Genomic DNA, 22,352 nt, shown 5'->3' on the forward strand with positions numbered 1-22,352 from the left:
GCCAAGCCTGGATGCGGCTATGTGATTTTGCGGATCCCTTTAAGGCGTCCTTCACAAATTCTCCCTTTGATGGGTCAGCTTTGTTTGGCCCTCAGGTGAAGGAAACCTTGACCAGGTGTGAGCAGGACGGCAAGACTCTTTCTGCTGTTGGAGTCCGTTTTTCCACCCCTTCTAGGCCTTATCCAAAAGGACAGAAGGGTGGGAAGATGTGGTTCCGTAAATCCCAAGGAGTCACGCCGGATTCACGTGGTCAGTTTACCCCTAGAGGCAGAGGGGTAACAACAACAGACGCTCTAGAGGCAGAGGGGGTCCGAAGAACCAGGGAAACAGAGAGCCTCTCTCTGATAAGCCCTTTCAGCATCCCTGAGGTGTTGCCCGGCTGTCCCTCCTTGGAGGCAGTCGGGGGAAGATTATCACTGTACCCAGAAGCCTGGCATTCCCTCACTCAAGACAGATGGGTACAGTCGATCATATCCAAGGGTTACATAATTCCTTTCGAGGAAAGTCCCTTTCCCTCAAGTTCCCTTCCAGATGTACCACCCGGTCTAAGGGACATTGCAGAGTTAGAAATCGCAAAACTACTGCAAAAAAGAGCCATTCAGCCAGTTACAATAGACCATTCAGATCCCGGAATCTACTCAAGGTTCTTTTTGGTCCCCAAAAAGACGGGAGACTGGAGACCAATATTGGATCTCAGCAGACTCAACAAGTCTGTCAAGAAGACAAGATTCCGAATGGTCACTCTTCAGTCAATTCTGCCCTTCTTACAGAAGGACAACTGGATGTGCTCAATAGATCTTCAGGATGCGTACTATCACATCAAAATTCACAGACGCTCCAGGAGATTTCTCCGCTTCGGCTGGGGTCCAGTCACTTCCAGTTCAGAGCCCTGCCCTTTGGTCTCACTACAGCCCCCAGAGTGTTCACCAAATGCATGGCAGTGGTCACGGCTCCCCTGAGACGTCAAGGATTCCAGGTGTTTCCGTATCTCGACGACTGGCTCCTGTCAGCCACCACCAGGCATCAGCTTATACAAGCCAGGGATTACACAATAGACCTTTGTTCTCATTTGGGCATCTCAATCAACTTCGAAAAGTCATCCTTATCGCCCTGCCAGTCTATTACCTTCATAGGCGCAAACTTAAACACTGTTCGGATGTCAGCTACCCTTACAGAACAAAGAGTTTCAGACATTCAGACTCATGTCAGGATCATTCTGGCCAGCAAGAAAGTACAGGCCAGAATGGTTCTAAAAGTATTAGGTCTCATGGCTGCGGCCATTACTCTTCTTCCATTGGCTCGATTCTACATGCGCCTCCTTCAGTGGATGCTGTTCACACAGTGGTCATACCAGCAACTCCCAATGCATCACCAGATTCTGGTGACACAAACATGCAAAGAACATCTTGCTTGGTGGATCACATCGTCTCAGCTTCACCAAGGCAGGTGCTTTGTACCTCCGTCCCCGATAGCCACTGTCACCACGGATGCCTCCCTGATCGGGTGGGGGGGTCATTATCAGGGCAGGATGGTTCATGGGACGTGGCAACCGTTCGAGTACCATCTGCACATAAATGTCCTGGAGATGAGAGCAGTGCTTTTAACGTTGCAAGCCCTCAACGACTTTCTTCCCGTAGGGACAATTGCAGTCCACACAGACAACATGTCTGTAGTTTGGTATATCAACAAACAGGGCGGAACCAAGTCCTACCCCTTGTGTCGAGAAGCGCTCAGACTTTGGCAATGGGCGATCTCCTCTCATCGGTTTCTGGTAGCAATGCATATCCCTGGGAAAACCAACATTATAGCGGACAGATTGAGCAGAGCTATCCTCATGCCTCACGAGTGGTCTCTCAAGCAATCCATAGCGGAAGAGATTTTTCTGGAATGGGGTCGTCCATGTTGCGATCTTTTTGCTACTCCCCAAAACAGCAAATGTCCAGACTTCTTCAGCCTCTTCCCTCTATCAGGCCATCCCCCCAGAGACGCTCTGACCCAGGATTGGCCCCAGGGACTTCTTTATGCCTTCCCTCCATTTCCTCTGATCCCTCAGGTAATCCAGAAAGCTACCGTTTTGAGAGCCAAATTGATTCTCATTGCCCCTTACTGGCCTCGACAAGTTTGGTTCCCGTTCCTCCATCACCATCTTTTGGTGCAGCCGTGGCATCTGGACCCAGTGCCAGATCTACTGATTCACCAATCCGGTCAGCTGCACCGGTCAATCCCTTCTCTCAACCTCACAGCATGGTTGCTCCACTTCCTTCCTTAGCCAGGCTTCCCTTGATCTCTAACCCAGTTAGAGACATCATAGTAGCTTCACTAAAATCCTCTACCAGGAGGATTTACACAAGCAAATGGAAACGTTTCTCTTATTGGGCCAAGGCCCAAAATATTGATCCTTTTACTGCCCCTGTTCAGGCAGTTCTGGACTTCTTAGCAGAGATTTTTCATGCAGGCTCCTCTTCTTCCACAGTCAGAGTTCAATTGGCTGCTATTTCCAATTTTCATGTCGGGATAGCAGATCATAATATTATGTCCCATAGGCTCTGCAGGGCCTTCTTGAAAGGAATTTTCCTACTAAAGCCTCCAATCAGGAATCCTCCTCCTCAGTGGGATCTAAATTTAGTGCTGACATCCTTGATTCTTCCCCCTTTCGAGCCAGCTGTTTCTTGTTCCCTGAAATATCTTTCTTGGAAAACTTTATTCCTAGTGGCTATTACATCTGCCAGGAGGGTGTCTGAACTTCATGCTCTTCGGTTCGACCCCTATTTGATTTTTCACAAAGACAGAGTATCTTTGAGAACTAATCCGTCCTTTTTACCTAAGGTCGCTTCAAAGAACAATCTGAATCAATCCATTGATCTCCTGTATTTTTTCCAAACTATTCAGATAGAGCTGAACAAAGCTACATTATCTTGACGTCCACCGTCAACTTAGATATTATTTGGACAGAACAAAAAATTTAGAAAATCTGATCAACTTTTTGTTTCCTATGCGGATAATAAAAAAGGCCTTTCTGTTTCTAAAGTGACTTTGTCCAGATGGCTTTCTTCGGTCATCACTGAAATTCATACGCTCAGGGGTAAACAGCTGTGCTCAAAACCTAAAGCACATTCAACTAGGAGTTTAGCCACTTCTACAGCTTTTCAAGCTAGACTTCCTTTGGACACTATTTGTGCAGCGGCCACTTGGGCCACTCCTCACACTTTTGTTTCCCATTACAAATTGGACTTGGCCTCCAGGGACAGAGCCAGTTTTGGCTCTACAGTCCTCAAGAGTTTGTTCCATTGAGCCACCCAGGATAGAGGTACTAGGGACGCGGTCCCATCAAGCAAGAATGAAGGCGAGATTGACAACTTAACATTAAGAAGTTATGTACCTACCATAACGTTCCATGTTAGTTGTCTTCTCTCGCCTTCTTTCTTGCGACCCTCCCTCCTTCCCCCTGGCCTGGACAGACCTTGTATAAGAAACTATTATGCTAAAGACCATTCAGACCTGGTCCTTTTTCCCATCTGTAAGTTTCTTCTTCCTTTGGGAAGTATTTTATGCTTGGTGTTATTGCCCTTTGTCAACAAACGAGATCTGGGTACTTACCGCCTTGCATCATGGGATATGGGGCTGCCTCGAGCTGGTAAAAGGAGTTCTCGAGCTAAAGCAAGTGCCGAGTCGGAGCCGAGGATCGGCTCCGAACCCATCAAGCAAGAAAGAAGGCGAGAGAAGACAACTAACATGGAACGTTATGGTAGGTACATAACTTCTTATTATTTTTATCCCCCTACTCCCTGATTCACACTGTGCTTTTGCTGAACAAGACACTTGAGAATAACTCTGAGTTTTTAACTTTAGGACCAACACTTTGCACTTGCGTATAAACCCTGAGCCTGTATTTCTTAAGTAGTTTCCCCAGTTTCAACAGTTCATTTTCTAAGCCCTCCACTACGCCCACATTATTATCAGTTTAAAGACATCCTAGATAAGAAGTTGAGGCCATCAAATAATAATTCCACTCCTCTAAAGAAAACAAACAGGAAAAAAATGTAGACAAAACCTGCTTGTTAAAGAAGAGTCTTGAGGTTTTCACACTTCGTAAATTCCAAAATTCCTAAAAGGGAGCACACATCCATTTTCATTTCAGAAGTGCATACTATTTTTTATTGCTGACATCATCGGTCGTTCATTGTTGAAAATGGTGGCTAGTTTGCACAGCTGAACAGAGGTTGTACTAAAATATTGTAAGTTCATAAGTATTTACTAGACATGCTATCAAGGAGTCCCTTGAGGAGATTCAGGTTTCAAATTGCCCCACAGTAGTGTCTGGTTAAGTGACTTACTAAGAGTCACAGTGTGTACAAATGGAGGCTGAAGGAATTGAACTCTCTCCTAAAGGAAGCTTCTTGTTAACAGCTCATATCCTTAAGCATCTGCACTAAATGCCAGAAAAAATATTTTTTTCCACAGATGTGTCAGGTAAAATGTACTGCTGGTGCACTATTCCATGGCAAAGTCCCTGATGTGCTCAGGTGACAGTCTGCTGGCTGTTCCTGGACCCAAACTGAGTTATCTAGTAGGTTTTCTTTTGTTTACCTTCCTTCTGTCTTTTGGAATTAGCTACCTTTCCTGATTTAGGTGTACAATACTGATGTCTCTGCTATAAAGTCCATTAAGCACCAACTTTATAGGAATGTTTACTAGAACTTACTCAGGGATCTATATTCAAAACTTAAAATACCTCAGAACGTCCACTGCAGACCTTGTTCAGCACCCAACACAGCATGCCACTTCTTTCAGCCCCAGTTTTGACCAGTGTGTGCAATCCTACAAATCAGTTGCCATGTCATCCACTATTCCCTTTTATTTAGCTGAAAGCTATCAGGCAACCTTTGGCTGTGTCCCCTAAGGACAGGGATGCACTAGACATGGTATACACAAGTTGTATACACATGGCGATTGTACATCAAAGCATCCCGTTCCTGTGTTTCTTACTCCCCTCTATTAGGACTATGTGTTTTATAAGTTTATTTATTCGGCACTTTATCATACTGAAATTGTACTTATCTGCCTTTTTATCTGCACAGTTGTTCCTTTGTTTTAATTACAAGTGCTTAATAATAACCATCTTAATATGCTAATGTAGTAGAATCAGTTGCCACACAGTTGTTAATGCAGGTCCTTGCTCATGCTTTGCTTCACTACCTACTGTTACTCAGACCTTACCCCATACTGTCACCAGTATACAGTGTCAGAAGATAAGAAAATAACAAAGGAAGTTGAGCAGTCTTCAGCATGGAGCTGTATAAACAAGACCCTATGCATATATGCTTATAACTATTATGGCATTTGTATGTACAGGTCTCACCATACAATATTTTATAATATTAGTAAATGCCCTTTGAATAGTTTCACAAAAAGTCATATTTAGATGACCTCAGTTCCTAAAATATAGCACAAGCCAGTATATTTCCCAAACTATGTATTACTACATTAACTTTCATTGTAGGTTGTGATGACCCACTAATGGGCCAGTAATCAAGGAGCATCAATCCTCACCACTCGCAACAGTGAGAGATGTACACTGAGAGGATTACAGGTACACACACGGTATTTTCAGATGCAGCCTTCTGCATCAAGTGCAATTTCCCTTAAGAGCACACAGAAACCACAGTCAGTCTGGGGCTGTTTTCTCCATCTTTCTCCAGATCCCCAGTAAGACTCCCCACTGGCACAGCTATAGAGTTGAGATCTCAGCTGAGTAGCCAAGCCAAGACAAGACCTCCAGCACCCTCTGTCCAACAAGTGGTTTGTGTCCCTGCCCAAGTAGCTGACAAACAATCTTTGAGGTTTGATTCACACACACACACACACACACACACACACACACACACACACACACCTGGGAAAGGCTGGCATGGGTTTACTAGCTATGCCCCCTTTTTCCCAGACTATAAGGTAGTTATCACTGCTACCAGCCAACTCTGTTTCAGCTACATTAAGGCCCTTAACAAAGGGTGTCCAATCTTATGGTGTAATGTTACTATTAATACAAATGGTAGTTTGACCAAGAGCAAGGCTATTAGGAGTGGCCTACACAGTGCCACTAAATAAATATGCAAGTAGTCTCAGAACTTAAATATCTCTACAAAGATCAGCCACAATGAAATGTTTAAATATATTTAATAATAAATAAAAGAACAAGAAAATACTCGGTATATATTAACAGTGATATCAGACTTCAAAACCACAGTAAATATTTAAAACAACATTGCAGGACTGTCTCAAATAAATAAAAAATGTCTAAACTATGCTTCACTATATTCCTGACTGAATCTAAGAGAATTACTATACCCAAGTTAATTACTTAAGAGCAAGACAGATGTGGTGAATGGTGGTGGTTGTTGTCGTCATGTCCAAGACAGAATACAGAATGCTGTGTCTCTCTAAGAGACTTCTTAAATTAATATCTCAAGTATTACTGCTGGGGTAGCTTGCTGAATGACATCATTTTTTGTCATCTGACTGTCCCAGTTGAAACCCCCACTGCTGTAAGCTAGCAGTTTTTAGCATCTACCTGTGAAAATACATAGACCTCAGATCTTTGGCAGATGCTGGAAGTCATAAAACAATTGTAGTAATCACTTCACTCTGAAGACAATACAAAAAGCTTCTCAGCACAGACATTGTGTCTCCTTGGTGAAATGTATCATCTTTTATTGTGTAGCCATAAAGTAATTTAATTTCAGCTATTTTTCTAAAATTTACTAGACTGAGTTTCACCTTCTGTATCCCAGTTTCCACTGTTAAAATATATACATTTCTGTTCTTTTGCAGTAGGATTGCAGTAGGATACACTGAGGTTACATTTCAAAAAGCACTTTGCCAATACTTTCAAGCAGTTTGATATACACGACTTACAGTTTTAACACATTTGTAACACAGGCATCTTATATACATCATGTTGATATTCAGAAATGCTATATAATTATTTACAAAATTCCAGATAGCTGGTCTGGCAGTATTTCCCTTTGTCACATAGATATTGAAAGATAATACTTGTTGCCGACGCGTTTAACTGTTTCTGCTTCTTCCCCCATTTGGAAGCCATAGTGCAATGACTGTCACATCACAGATACTGTCAAGTGTTTTAACAACGGGTAATTGCCTGAAACAGGGATTGAGGTAAAAAAAAATAGAAAGAAAATATTAATGGAAAGATATTACTTTTATGTAAATTTTCACAGCAGTACAAGGGGCAATGATATAAAGTGGGCAGATGGTATGAAAGCAAAGCTGTGTCTGACTATTTTATTTGTCAGAGTTTTTCTGAGGTGCTAGTGCTTCTCTGCCGAATAGTGACGCAGCCTGTAGCACAGCTTTTGGTAAAAGCTGCATTCCACCCTCATGTTTGTGAACGTGAAGGTCAGTCATGCTTTACCTAAACATAAGTTTTGTTGACTTCATTTAGATCATGAGATTGGGCTACATTAGCCCACATGTAGTGATTTTTTTTAATTCATCCTTTTTTAATTTGGGAGTTTATTCAGCAGATATAGCTAAGTGCAGTAAAAGCTTGCCAGTCGTGGCAAATTATATTTTTTTACTGCTTTATTTGGAAGTGGGTAAGCCTACTAGACTCAAGTGCCTTTTTAGGGGCAATCTGAGAGCATACTCTGGTTAATTCACTTTCTCAGAGTCAAAAGATGGGTGGATGGAGAGTAAAGGAATCAGACCTATAACTAGAGAAGGAAGCTTGATAGCAGCTAAATTACTACAGTAGCTCCAGTAGTTCAAGTGAAGACACAGGAAGAGTACAAAACCATGACATTTTAAAATAAGACTAGTACATCACATGAGAGCCTTGTCAAGCCAAAAGCTGAAACAAACCAGAGAAGTACTTGCCCAACATCACTGCTCTGTGTGTAATCGAGAGTTTTCTCATGAGCAGCCAATACTGTTTTTCTTTCATAAACTTTCAGACTGAGAAGTCAAAAATGACTTCATTGCTGATAAAATCCCACAGAAGCTTTAGCTGTATCCATAGATTACAGAGAGCTTATGCACAAGACCTCATATTGTGCTTTTACAGCTGATCCATTACAAATGCTCCTGTATGTGTACAGCCAGCTTACTTTAGTGAGCATCTATAATTACAAATAACTTTCTAAAGGAAGGGGAAAGCCTGTATATTACCATGTTTGTGCAAGGAAAATATTGTAAGGCTATAGCAGGAGACTCACATTTCAGGCATTAGAGAAGCCAATGTACTGAGTGCATCATTCTGGGACAATATTTTAACAGCATATTACTGCCATCCAGACCATCTACTGAACAGGTAGAAGCAGAAAACTTAGAGGGAACTCCTACAGCTTCATTAGTTTTTCCTGAGTTAATAAAAATAAAATGTATGCAAAGACCCTTAAATTAGATTGGTTTGAAAAATACCACTGTTTCCTTTTTTTCTCGTAGTGAAGTAGTTTCCGGGCTCAGTAACAGCACATCAGTGTACTATTTTCTATGATCATTTGAATTTTATGATTTTCCTTTGTAATTAGATGCATTCACATCCGCAAAAGGCTTAAATGTTGGGAAACATGTTCAGCTCAGCGAGTATCCCAGCTGCTTAGTCTTAGATGTCAGAATTGAATCAGAGTTGAAAAAGAATATTAATACCCTACATGCAGCTTGAATACTCTTACTGAAAGTTGTTTCCATGTCAGGTAACAGCTGCCATGACTGTTAAACATAATCTGTGGCTTAATAAAAAAAAAAGTCTTGTTAAAACAAAATAAGACCCTAACATCATATCTTTTTCATATTTGCTATGTATCTTTCAGCACTCATGGCATTATTACCTAATAAGAATAAGATCTGTAAGATTGTTGACCTCTCAAAAACATGCTGATCAACTGGCTACTTTAAATGGTCCATATGTACTAGAGTCATCCTTGTGGCCCAGATGATGATTGAAAATATTCCACTATGACCAGTTCAGTTACCTACTTAAATAAAAAGATGTTAAATTGGAGATAATTCCAAACCAGATAAAATGTCTGCATTTTTTAGAAAACAGTTAACAGAAATTATTTTACTGTTTTAAAAGTATCCAAATACTGCCATTACCAATTTATTTGATGCAACTCAAAAGAGGTAATGTCACTTAGCATTACTGACTAATGCAATTGTGTGGCTTTCACTGATTGTACAGTTAGCACTGCTTAGTATATGAGAACTAACATTATCTCACAAGACTCCTGAAGGAAAAGACCATCTAAGAATATCTTTGTTGTCAGAACAGGTGTGAAAGTCATCCACTTACAATGCTTTTGTTTTTCCTAATAAAATGTCATTCTTGCCAAAAATATTTATTCAAGAAGTTTTCAGTTGCCTGCTTATTCTAGTAAATGGTCACAAGGGAGGCTAGCTCCCAGGAAAACCTATTTTAGATGTTGGGAGGGTGATATGCAGACTCAACACTAAAGGCACCCCATCTCAAAAATTAGCTAAAAAATTGAGTGGTGAAGCAGAATGCTAATTGCAGTTGTACTTTGCTGTCTTCTTTCCAAAAAAAATAAGTGATAAAAATAAAAATTATGAAAAAAAAACTGTGGTTCAGAGGTATAGAGCCCAAATTCTGTACAAAAGTACCTGAGTTCATTTAGATGCTCAGGGTTTTAGAATGGTTGGGTGGGAAAGATAGGAAAAGAGTAATTGATGTTGGCTTAACCATGCCAGGGGGGGGGGGGCGGGACCAGATCAGCTACATCACTGACCATTTGGCAAGCTAGCGTATTGCCGCAGAGCAAAACTTATACAGTCACTGTATAAGCTACGTGCGGCACATTGTCAAGACACTGCCATATGAAAGCATGCTTCCTTCCAGATCTTGTGATTAGCCCCACTGTTTGCAGCAGGAATGAAGTTAGGTTGGGGATTTGTGAAGAAGTCTGCAGAACAAGACATGCTAGTGCACTCACTCTCTTCCAACTTTCCTCTCCAAGGGCAACAAATGTATAAATTGGCCTCCTGCCTTGACTGAAGATTAATGAAACTGCTTGGAGAGCTTTCAGTCCAGTTTGGGAATGTATGGGATCACTTCTTGTACTTTATTGGAAGAACAAATGAGTCAGTAGGAAGCCCAGGAAGAGGAGCCACTGGGCTAGCCTTATAGCCAAAAAAGAAACAAATTAAGGAATTTTTTTTTACCTGAAGAGGCCAAATTAGCAGCTGCATTCTGTAAGAGTTTGTAAAACAAAGCATCAGTATACCTTCCTTTCTACCTACCTATTTACTTATTTACTCGAGGACTTTCGTTGCCATGAACCAGGCACACTGCATAAATGATAAGGATATCCAAGTCATGGGTTTAAACACTGAAAAGTTATGCTGTTTTAAGTACAATTTCAGACATTTTTCACTATGAGCAGTATAGATGATCATTAAAGGTTGTATTAAGTCAAGTTATGTCAGAATAACCCAAATTCTAAAGCAAAGAAAACAAAGGATAATTAGACTCAAACTCATCAGTAAAGCATTAGGTCAAATTAAAGATCGTTGTCATAAGACAACATTATATATCAAGCTGCTTTGCATGTATCTAAGATGCAGATTGCTAGATTTATTTAAATTTATCAACTATAAACATCATTCCACTTAGTTGTTTGTATTTACTGTAGGTCAAAGAACCAGGGATGCTTTCCTTACCATCTCATTTATATAAATGTGTATATGTCAGTTGTGGCATTGTGAAATTTGGCTTACAAAACAGTCATTAACTCACACGTCTTTATTCAATGTTTGATTATATATGTGTTGTTTGTTGTGTTTCTGACTACTGTGCTGTTAATGTACTCGATGCAGTTTCCCTTTTTAAACAACGATACGTCTGTTTCACTTACTTAATACCAAATCAACCAGGAAGCATTTCCAAATGCCAAGGTAGGACCCAGCATCCAGAATTTGGGATCTGCTGCAAATCCTACTAAATGAGCCATCCATGTCGCACTATGATTGCATTCATTCTTGCATGGTATTTCTTTTTCAATAAACTGCACTTATCTTTGAGTAGCCATATCATGTCATGCAGCTAAAGTTCATTGCATGAGAAGCAAACTTGATATCAGACTCTCTCTTTGCACAATGGATCTGACTGGAGCCACATAATAACAACAATAACTGGCACTCACCTGGTACAGTTTCTTAACTAATGTTAATATTTATTAAAATTTCTATACATTTTTATAAAAATGCTAAAGTGAATTATCTACTGTTAAACATTTGTCTTTTTTGTCTGTAGCTTAATGGGGCATTGTATCATGCTGCTTAAGCTACTAATAAATTCACTTTTCTGTTTTAATAGTTGTGTTCCTATAGCTAAATTCAAAGCAAATCTGGCACCCCAGTTTTCAAAATACATGTTATATGACTTGACTGACAAACTTGTGTGAGCTTCTGATACTCGGTAGACTGAAACAGGTTCTCATGTCAGTGGCCAACATAAGCAAACTTCTCAGTTTTCTTGAAGAGATTAGTCTGGCAATTCACATGGGAAAAGAACAAAGATTTCCAAAGAGATGCCACTCTTTCTGTGTGTATAAAATTGCACCTGTAGTCTCTTCTGTACTGTTTGCTGACTTCACATGCTAATGCTTACTAATGCATAACTGTGCAGGAGGGTCTTGAGAAACCATCTATCAGTATGTTGCAGTGAAAATTGGAATTGCATGATGATGAAATTAAAAGAAAACCTGTTTTTCAAACAGAAGGCATTGCATTTCTGAGCATGCAAGTGATATACATGATTAAAAACATATGCATTTCAACTTGCTCACACATGAAATTATGGCTGGTGATGTAGAGGACAGTACAAATATTGGACTTCTGTTATGTCCTGCAAAAAATGAAGATAAAATGTCATTACAAGCCTAACCCCTTTAAGTATGTGGAAGCAGTGGAGCCTGGCTGCTGTTTATTTAGCTGTACCACAACCTGTATGCATGATGCTTGAAATAATGAAAGGTAAATGTTTTTTAAAATAACATATTTAAAGGAGCTTTCCTAGTATTGTTAAAGAATAGTAAATGAAACAAATTACTGTGACGTTCCAGATGAATCGCTTTTGTTTCTTACACGTGAAGCTGACATACTTCTAAAAATGAACCTTTGATCCTCCTAAGGGTTTTGATTTGCATTGGAATGCAAATTATTTCTCTATCATTTTTGACTTTGCTAGTGGGATGAAGGTATAGGTTGAGAGTCCATCCTTTTATTTCATGCATTTTCAGTCAGTTTATGCTGAATTTTCCAGATTTTAATTATTTGCTCATCTCTGTTATTCATGTTGTCTTTTTTGTTGTTGTTTTATTTATTTTTTATTGAACTACTGAATCACGTCATCAAATCAACATACAATGCGAAAAACGTGTATCCGCCTGTATGTTGTACACCTGCCACCAACTCTTTATTACTGTTATTGCCAATATTCATCCATGAAAAAAAAAAACATCAACATATAGGAAACGGTTGGTTTCATGAAATTTAAACAATTTAAATTTCTTTGCTTCTTCTGTTTATATTTTTTCTGTTTTTGTTTGTGAAAAATATGGTCCGTGCTGTCACTATGATGATTATTACTAAATTTAATGTTTTACTGCTTATCATTGTAAAATGTATTACTTAGAGCATTCTAAAGTTAGCTGATACCATCTTGAGTGGCATAATTAATTAAATTTGAATCAAAAATTGGAATCCATTAACAAATCACAAGTTGACTGCTCATCGCCATTTTTTTCACCAGAAGTGAAACTCAGATTTGCATTTCTCTGTCAAGTAAATGCATAGAATTTATACTTTGTTTCTGTATATACATGACACCAGCAGAATGCTTAATAAATCTCTGAAAAATTAACAAATGGGATGTGCTGTATGTTTTGAACACTCCAGGTTCAGTGCAGTAACCAGGTTTCAAGAGGGCAGTACAATATATTCTTATGTTGTTCTAGGTTTGCAATCTGATTTTAAAAGACTTGTATTAGATGTTTAGGTGGCATTCATTTTTTTTTCCCATGGATAATCTGCAGCGTATTTAAGGTTATATTTTTCTAGGCTACTTCCAGGAATAATTGTACATTAGTATCTTTTATATAACCATATTAATACAAAGGAATGAGGATGCACATTTTGGAAGACAGGAAAACTAAAGTGGTACGTTAGTTGTGTCACTGCCCACATAAAGAGAAACTGGAACTTTAATTCCTTTATTCCTGAAGTAAGGAGGGGAAGAAATGTAATGGAAACTTTTAATTAGCTGACAAGAATCAATGGCATCCACGAATATATCATCCTTCTAAAAGCAGGTTCAAGGAAAAAGTAAGATGTCTTCTAAAATATTGCATAAATGACTCATGAAGTAAAAGAGCACATTTTGGCAGAGATTGTGGATGATGTCTGCAATAGCTAACCTGATAGGGAAGCAGGATCAAAACTTTTTAGGAAATTTAACAAAACATGGCTCAGGTTAAATCAAGTCTCATAAGGTCTTGGAAAAGTAAGCTTACTCAACAATTAAGAATCTAGACTAAGACAATTAATCCTTCTCTGTCATAAGAAATCCAAAGTGTTGCTACCTCTCTTTAAGCAGTCATCACAGACTAGATCACCTCCCTTTGGCTGCAGCTTTCATCTTTTAAATTAAACATAGCAGCCAGCTAGCTTATACTAAATATGCATCATTCAGTTATTCTCAGTGTACCTGCTTGAGTCAGTTCAACAAAGCAGGGGTAGCTGGATTCTATGCTGCCACTTAGTAGATGCAAGACAGAAACTAGATAGGACACCAACTCATCACAGGATATGTGCATTAACCTTCACACGATATACACACAGACACACACAAAATCAAGTCTGGCAGATCAATCAACTACAGCAAGTCTTTGGGATAAGAAGGAAACCAAAGTACCAGGCAAAATTCCACACTGACACAAGGAGTATGTCCAGGCCCTGTACAGAAGGAACCCCAGCCAAAAAATTAACTTCAGTACCAAGCATTGCAAGCCAGCAATGCAAAGTGCTACACCACTGTGTGGTAAGCTTTTAATTCATCCTTCTATGTTGTCATAAAGAAACGCATTAACCAGCGATCCACTAGGCTACTCCAGTAGTAATTATCATTCAAGTTTTTTATAGGGAGAGTAGGATAAAAAGTACACCCTCCACTTAATGTCATGTTCTTTTTATTAAAACTGTAAAAAATAGTTGTTACTTAAAGGGATAAAGCCATGTAAGCTTCAGAATAGGTGGTGGGGTATTGAAATATGCCATCAGAAGTTAGAAAAATGTTGTTACATGGAGTGGTGTAATAATTTTATGTTTTTCACATTTGTCAACCAGGTAATTATGCAATTAGAATAAATATTATATGCAGACAGTGATGACACAGACCAGCAAAACTAGTACCAAAGAACAGCAAGCGTAACAGAGTGCATGTTGCACAGAGTACAACAATTAGAAAAATATTTTGTATGACAGTGAAAGTTAACAGTCAAGCAGTGCTGGTACATATGATGATATGTGGTGTATCTATTAGATGCATTGTGCTTTTAGAGTAATTATAACAGCAGGAGGAAGACTGTCAGAAATGCTTGGGATAGCTGAAAACAACTGGTGAGAAATGGCACTAGAGCTGCACAGGTCAAGATATGGCACTTATATGGATATAATGGACCAAACCTAATCTTCCATTGAGATCTAGTTTCATTATCTCCTGTATTTATGATGATAATCGTAAACTGCAATAGCTGTCCTGCCCCCCGCATTTTGTCGTCCTTCATTGTTATGCCAACTTCACATCTACAATTATATGGTTCATCCATGGCTTCTTTCCCCATTCCCTATCACAGTATGCCATTGAAAGGCATACAATGCCAATGGTCCAAGTTTTTCTTTCTTTGGCCTCAGGAACTGGGCAAAGTATTGCAAAGGAGACTTTACCTTCACCCTGCATAAGAAGAAGATGACAACTACATGTCTCCAGACTCCACATCTGTGCACTGCATCCCAGTACACTGCCAACATTTCCACTGGGACACTACATGGCAGTGGTTACAAAACACAGATCTTTGTTTTCCTTCTCTCTCACCTCTTTAGATAACAATCTAAACTGTTTGCATTTCAGCATCTGAAATCAGTTTGCCTGTGTTGTAAGCAGCACTAAGTCATGATACAGGTAGATTTCCCAAGTGCTGAATTTCACTCGAGTCTTGGGGATGTCATCATATGGGCTGACTTTGTTACTGAGGCCCAGTGTGATATCTAACATAAATATACCAGTGATCCCACAGTGAATTCTGTATTACGCTTCTGGATAACTGCCTTATTTCTTGACATATGAGGTTTGGAACAGACCCTTTTGTCCTGGGACATCTTCAGTGTGGTGCTAGATACATGGGATAGGAGGGATTAAAAGAATAAGGGTGGGATAGGGTAAAATGTGAGGGAGGGATGATAGGAGGAAATGAGGTAAAATAGGGAGGGGATTAGAAGGTTTTTTCAAGTGTAATGAGAGTAGGAGTCACATTTGGCGTGATCATATTCGCTGTTGTGTGTTTATTGAAGTGGAACAGGACAAGAGCTGTTATAACTTGACAGCCCCATATCACTTCTCCTCTGGCCTAGAGGTGGGCAAGCAATTGGCTCAAGCCTGATTATAAGCTGGACTCTGGCTCATTATCCAACAGGTTAAAGAGCCTAGAAAGAGCAGAGCCACAATCACGTGTTTTTTTTTTTTTTTTTTTTGAGCAACTGTTGATACAGACCAGGCCTGCAGGCTGTGAGTGCTTTCTGTTAGGTCAGGTCTGCATATCTAAGCATTGAGGTTGGATGTAATACCAGACAGGGTGGTGCCATATGCCATAGTGATGAAAAGGAAGAAAAGTTAAACTTTTTTCATGGGAGAGGACTATCGCAAGGTATTGTAGTTGGGCAATTCTTTTATATATATATATATATAAAAAAAAAAAAAGATTATCAGCTCATATTTAGAATACAAGGTGCATTATTTCCCTTACCTCCAGAGTGCTTGCATGTTTCCATGGAGGGGGAGGAGCCTGTTTCAGTGAGAAAAAGAGAGATCAGGAGAGCTTGGATAGGACTACCAATGCCAAGGACAGCATGGGAAGAATCTATGTGTTTTTCTTTGTTTTTCTTGAACCTCAGTCTCTCCATTGTCTCTGATTTTACATCAGTGCTGTGAATCTCTGAGAGTTACTTAATGTTTGCGAGTGAGTATATGTATTCAAGAAAAACATGTTGAAATTACTTTATTATTGTAGTATTTTTGTTTTTTCTTTCACTCTTCTCACCAAAAAGCATCAGATGTTCAGAAAACTGGGTTATGACTTGTTTCAGGGAGTGTAATTGTTTACCAATCACAAGTTGAAATAGCAAAATTTTACTGTGCTTCTTACATTTTTTATTCTTTTCTCAGTGAGAAATGAGTGTATAGAACGGTGCCATCCTTTTTGGAGGCAGTTATGGATGATGAGGTTTGTTGGAGGACAGTATCCATCAAAGAACAAAGTTTGCCATTATTATTAAATTATGTAGCAACTTTGCAGATAGAGGTGGTGTACTTCCTCAGAAGGGGAATAATTTATGGACACAGTGTGTGTATTTTATGCCCAAAATAGTTTATTAAGAATACTAATATATATGTGTGTGTGTGTGTATGTATGTATATATATCTTACATAGCTAACAAAACCCAGAATTTCACTTATTTCCCATTTAGGCAGTGTATCTAGTTTTTACCTTGGAGGTGTTTTGACCATTTCTTGCAAAGTGTGGTTGAACTACTGTGCATTAAATCATTATTAGACCAGCAGGGAAAACAATTATTATTTTTTTTTCATGAGCCAGGGTAACATTCATGTTCCTGCATACAGAATGGTGCACTTGTATGCTATTGTAATTTTTTTTCCGTTTTTCATTTTCAGCAAATATGTAGCTTGGGCACAGTGAAGGAGGTGGCTGGGTACAAGCTTTTATGAAGTGTGATCAATATACCATCAGCATTCATTTGTTTGAGTGAATGCATGCAATGTCATTGTCTGTTTGGCGGCTGCTGTTGTTACTTATTATCCTCTGGACTTCCAACTGTAGTTATTTTTAACAGAGCTACTGCTACAATTGCCTTCTCTGCCTCAGCTTTTCTTGAGTTCTAAGAACTAAGTCAGAGCCTTGACTTTACTCTGGCTTGGCTCTTCTTCAAAATCCCAGGCTTGCCCACCTTTTCTCTGGACAACAGCATTTTTAAGTTAATATGCTATAAGTTTGGGTTGTTTAGTTGGCCAATGGGGTATAAACCTACACAGACTGTAATACATGCAGAGTTTTTATGTTTTCTCTTAGTTTTGTATAGGTGAATGTCTGGATTAAGGCACTTGGCTTAATCTACTAACAACTTTTTGTGTAAGAAAGTAAAACATGAATACTGAATATAAGGAGCAGTTTTGCATTAGCAAATACATGTTCAGTGTAAGTTGAGAAGTCTGCAGCTGAACTGAGGGCAGCTGTATATTTGTTTTTTAAGTTTTGATGGAGACAAGCTGACTACAGTGGGAGGCCATTAAAGCCAGAGCACTTTTTAAAGCTAAATGCTAATGTTTTCTGAAAGCATATAAGCTGTTTTTCACATATGAAATGGGAGTAAAGATAAGAACAAGACAGCAATTAGTAAAAGCAGGAGCACAAGCTTTAACATGCATCTTAGCATGGATAATTAATTTTAGGTTAGGTAATGTTTGCGAGGCCAGCTATTGATTTGGGACAATCGTTCCTATCAGAAGGGTTAAACTTCATTATTTGAAGATGTACATAGTTTTTTTGTGTTTGTTTTAAGCTAACTGGTTCTTGGAGTGTTTTTGTGTGTGTGTGTGTGTGTGTGTGTGTGTTTTGAGGGTTTTAATTAAAAGTAAAAGTCTTGTAAAATGTAACATAGGTTCAAATGGAAATGACAAGAAATAATTGTATAAAACCTCAACCTTTCAAGCATTAGTGGGTGCATGTAACACAAAAGCTGGAAATAGACATTTAGGTTCATAGGTTCACAGGTTCATACTAGGCTATCTGCCCTAGGGCATTTATAAGCCTAGCCAGAATGTGTTTGGCTTTCGCCACCCATTTTAAATTTATTTTGCTATGCCCTTTTTCGAGGTTAGTATACTGTGCCTCTGTCTAACAGTGACACAGAAGTGATACCCGGGGTAAACCTACGATCTCCCATCCACTCATCAAGATTCCTCTTGAACAGAGTCAATGAGGGACTCTGCCTAATCTGGACTGGGATTTTATTCCAGAGTGAAGGGAGCCTCTGGGTTATGAATCTGTACCTCCAGCATGTCCTATTTATTTCAGTGCTGAGGTTCAAGTCTCTTGAGCGCGTAGCTCGATGGGATTTGGATTTTCTGAGGTGCAGCATGTCCATTAATTTCGGGTTGGACATGGCTTTATACATCAGGCATAGATCGCCTCTGAACAGGCGGTATACCACTGAGTAGAGCTGGAGTTTCTTTAACCGGGCAGCATATGGCATCTGTTTGAGCCCTTTGATCCTCTTGGTGAGGTACTTTTGGGGTCTTTCCAGTTGCTGCAGGTGTCTGGTAAGGTACATCCCAAAAGGGGCATTGTACTCAATTATGGGCCTGATGAGGGATGAGTAAAGAGGCACGATGACCTCCCCTGATCTAGATGTGAATCCCTTCATGATTAGGTGGGCTATATAAAATGTTTTTCTAACCACTTTGGCCACGTGGTTGTCAAATGAGAGATTGCTATCAACTTGGGTCCCCAGGTCCCTAATTACTTCTTCTGTACTTAATGGATTACGACCTATGTGGTAATTTGTGGGCACTTTGTTTTTGCCAAAGGGGATGACTATACACTTTTTGGCATTTAGCTTGAGGCCATGGCTCTGGCACCAGTTGTCTATCTCTATGAGGCCCTTTTGGAGGATGCTTGTGTCGGCTGGAGAGTCGATTATGGCGCCCAGTTTGCAGTCTTCTGCAAACTTGGTCAGCCACAGTCCTTCCGTGTTGGCCTGTACCTCAGAGAAATATATACCGGACAAGAGAGGTCCCAGGACTGAGCCTTGTGGGACACCACTTGTAACTGGTTTGGAGTCTGACATGGCTCCAGCAATTCTAACCATGTGGGTTCTGTCCTTGAGCCAGTTTGCAATCCATCTAGTGACATAGGGGTTTATATTTAAGCTGGTGAGCTTATCTATAATGCCCGAGTGGGGTATTGTATCGAAGGCTTTTGCGAGGTCCAGGTAGGCTGTGTGGACCACCTTCCCCTCGTCAATGGCCTTGGTGACTGTTTCAAAGAAATCAACCAGGTTTAAGAGGCAGGATCTGCCCTTAACAAAGCCGAACTGGGTAGGATCCAGTGTTTGTAGGTCCCCAATATCTTTATTTATGAGGTCCATGATGATCCTTTCCATAGCTTTGCAGACCAAGCTAGTCAGGCTTATGGGGCGATAGTTTCCAGGATCCGTTGAGGCACCACCTTTATGGAGAGGGACCACTGTTGCTGTATGCCACTCTTTGGGCACATATCCTGTAGTAAGGCTGAGACTGAACAGTAGTTTTATGTTTGGGTTTAGCTCTTCTTGGAGTTTATGTAGGACGCAGCCCGGGACACCATCTGGTCCCATTGATGCTGTGTTTTTTGCTTTGGAGAGGGCGGCTCTTACCTGAGCATCTGAGATGTCAGGGGGGCAACACTCTGCTGGGATAGATATTTGCCCTTTTGGTGGGGAGAGGGGGGAGAAGTTTGCGCTGAACCTGTCAGCTAGGATGTTGGCAATGTCTGTGGGTTCGGTGTATTTTTTGTCATTTTGGACTAATTCTGAGCATATCTGGGAATTACCACCCAGGTTCCTAACATAACTAAAGAAAGCCTTGTGATTATCCTTAGAGTCCTGTGCAATTTTTCTCTTGAAGCTGGCCTTAGACAATTTTATGTGTGCCCGTAGTTTTTTGCTAATACTGATCAGTGATGCCTTCCCTTTTTGGGATTTTGCTCTATCATTTAGTAGCTTCCTCCTTCTATTGCATAGTTTGTTTATGGCTGGGGTCCACCAGACAGGACGTCTGCCTTTGGAGGATTGGGTCTTGGTTTTATTTGGGATCGCATGATCCATGCATTCCTGAAGGTGTTCATAGAATGCGTTTATAAAGGATTCTGCGGTCTGGGCGTATTTTCCACAGGCCCGGGGGTTTGAAGGATTCCACCTCAGTTTTGAGGAGTGTGAAATTTGCTTTAGAGAAGTTTTTCACTGTGGTTTTCTGGGCAGGGGGTGGGGTCAGGATGTGAATATCCAGTGAGATTAGTTTATGGTCTGATCTTACCAGTGAGGGATACACTTCTCGTCTGGAGCATAGAGTCCCCATGTTGGTGATGATCAGGTCCAGTATGTTTTCCCCTCTTGTGGGAGTGGTAACAAGTTGTTCCATAGCATTTGAGTTTATAAATTCTAGGAACCTTTGGGCTAGGGTGTTGGAGCTAGAGTAATGCTCCCAGTCTATGTTTGGGTAGTTGAAGTCGCCCAATATAATGGTGTTTGGAGAGACCTTCATATTTTCCAGTGTTCTCAGGAAGGCCGAGTGTGGTTCCTGGGTTTGGGAGGGTGGTCTGTAGCAGGCTATAAACTGGAAGGCAGTATTACCCACTGTTAGTTGCACATGGATAGTCTCTGATGCTTCGTGCTTTGCCACCAACCTGGAGGTGTGGGTGTCTTTGATGAATATCGATACTCCCTTGTGGTTCGGTCCAAGTTTTGGGGCCGAAAAGCATGGTATGAGGTATAACCTGGTAGTGCTGGGGTGCTCTCAGGAGCCCTGAACCAGGTTTCTGTTACTGCACAGATATCAATATTCTCCATGCTAAGGAGAGTTTCGAGTGCATGCATCTTGAGGTTTAGACTTCTGGCGTTGAGTAGCATTACTCTTAGTTTCTTATCCCTTGTGATACCTATGGAGGTGGGTTTGTCTTTTGAGCCTTGCCTAAAAAATGCACTATGGGGGTAGCAAGAGCCTTTGCCAATATCCAAAAGCCCAGGGGTGACAGGTGCAAGCCGTCCCTAGCGAAGCATCGTGGCTTGTCGAGCATATCATCCCAAGCTGACAGGCATTGGATCCCCTTTGAATGACACCAGTACTTAAGCCAATTGTTGAAATTGATCATCTTGTCTTCATATTGTGGCATCATTCTTGGTGAGGGTAAGATGCTACTCAAGGTCAGGGTCATACCGGCCTGGGCTACATGCTCAGAGAGCTCCTTTATGTCTCTTTTCATGTAGTCCAGGGAGGTACGTCTCAGGTCATTCACACCAGCATGGACAATGACTGAGTCATATTTGTACTTGCCTTGGAGTGACCTGAGTGCTTGTGTTATGTGGCGGATCCTAGCGCCCAACAGGCTGCTCACCGTGACCCTCTCCTTGTTCAGCCTGGTGAGCGGGACGTCAGTGTGCCTTATGATAGAGTCACCTATTACAAGTGTATCAGGTGTGTTGTTTAGTCTTAAGGGCTGTGATTGTTTGGCACACTGGCTTTGTGAGATATGTGTTGCACGTGTTTTGTTTTGGGGTAGCGGCTGCTTGGGTGTCTGCTTTGGAGGTCTCTGCTGCTTCGGCAGATCTTTATTTAGAGCCTCCGAGTATGTTTTTGTGTGATTATGTGTTTGGTTTGCTGTCGTGGTAGGTCTATGTGAGACTGGAATTGTAGTGAGTGTGGTTTCCTTATCCTCCTGACTGGTTATGCCAGTACTGAGTTGAGAGAGCTTAGCCTCCAGTTTGGCTATATGGTTGCATCTCTCACATGTGTTGGAATTTGTTGGGAGGAGGAGAGGGTTGTCTGTGTACATGAGGCAGTTGTAACATTGCCTCAAGATTCCCAGATTCACCAGCTGGACCAGAGAGGAGATTGACAACTGACCTTTGGACATGCTAGAATAATATTGGGAATTCCTTAGTAATTGAAAACCAGGGCCAGTGGGGAGTGAGGGTGTGGTGCTTTTAATTTTTAGTGCTGACTTATATAATTACTTTAGTGAGCAAGTGCCAGGTAACTTAAGTGCAATGTGTTACAGGTAACTTAAATGCAAAAACGACAAACAGTAACGTTCTTTCAAGTGAAACAAGGAAATAAGTACAGTAAGCAATGCAGATATCACTAGTGATCCACAGAAGCGCTGAGAAGCCGCGTATTAGGTGGAATTAGCGTTCCAGGGAAATAACAAGCAAACAAACAACAAGCATATAAACAAAGCTAGATTCAGCAGGCCTGGATCTAGTCTATG

General features: G+C 40.5%; 1 protein-coding gene across 1 annotated transcript in view; it reads left to right on the plus strand.

Moving 5' to 3' along the window:
- CACNA1B (calcium voltage-gated channel subunit alpha1 B) overlaps window positions 1–22,352 on the plus strand; it is a 3,578,581-nt gene that overhangs the window by 2,774,597 nt on the left and 781,632 nt on the right. Inside the window, exon 34 of the mRNA XM_044058770.1 lies at window positions 10,912–10,932. Coding sequence (XP_043914705.1) covers window positions 10,912–10,932 — 21 coding nt within the window. The remainder of the gene's footprint in view (window positions 1–10,911; window positions 10,933–22,352) is intronic.

Source organism: Protopterus annectens, chromosome 16.part0, assembly GCF_019279795.1.
Source record: "Protopterus annectens isolate FY-2018-M chromosome 16.part0, PAN1.0, whole genome shotgun sequence".
Taxonomy (NCBI): Eukaryota; Metazoa; Chordata; order Ceratodontiformes; family Protopteridae; genus Protopterus; species Protopterus annectens.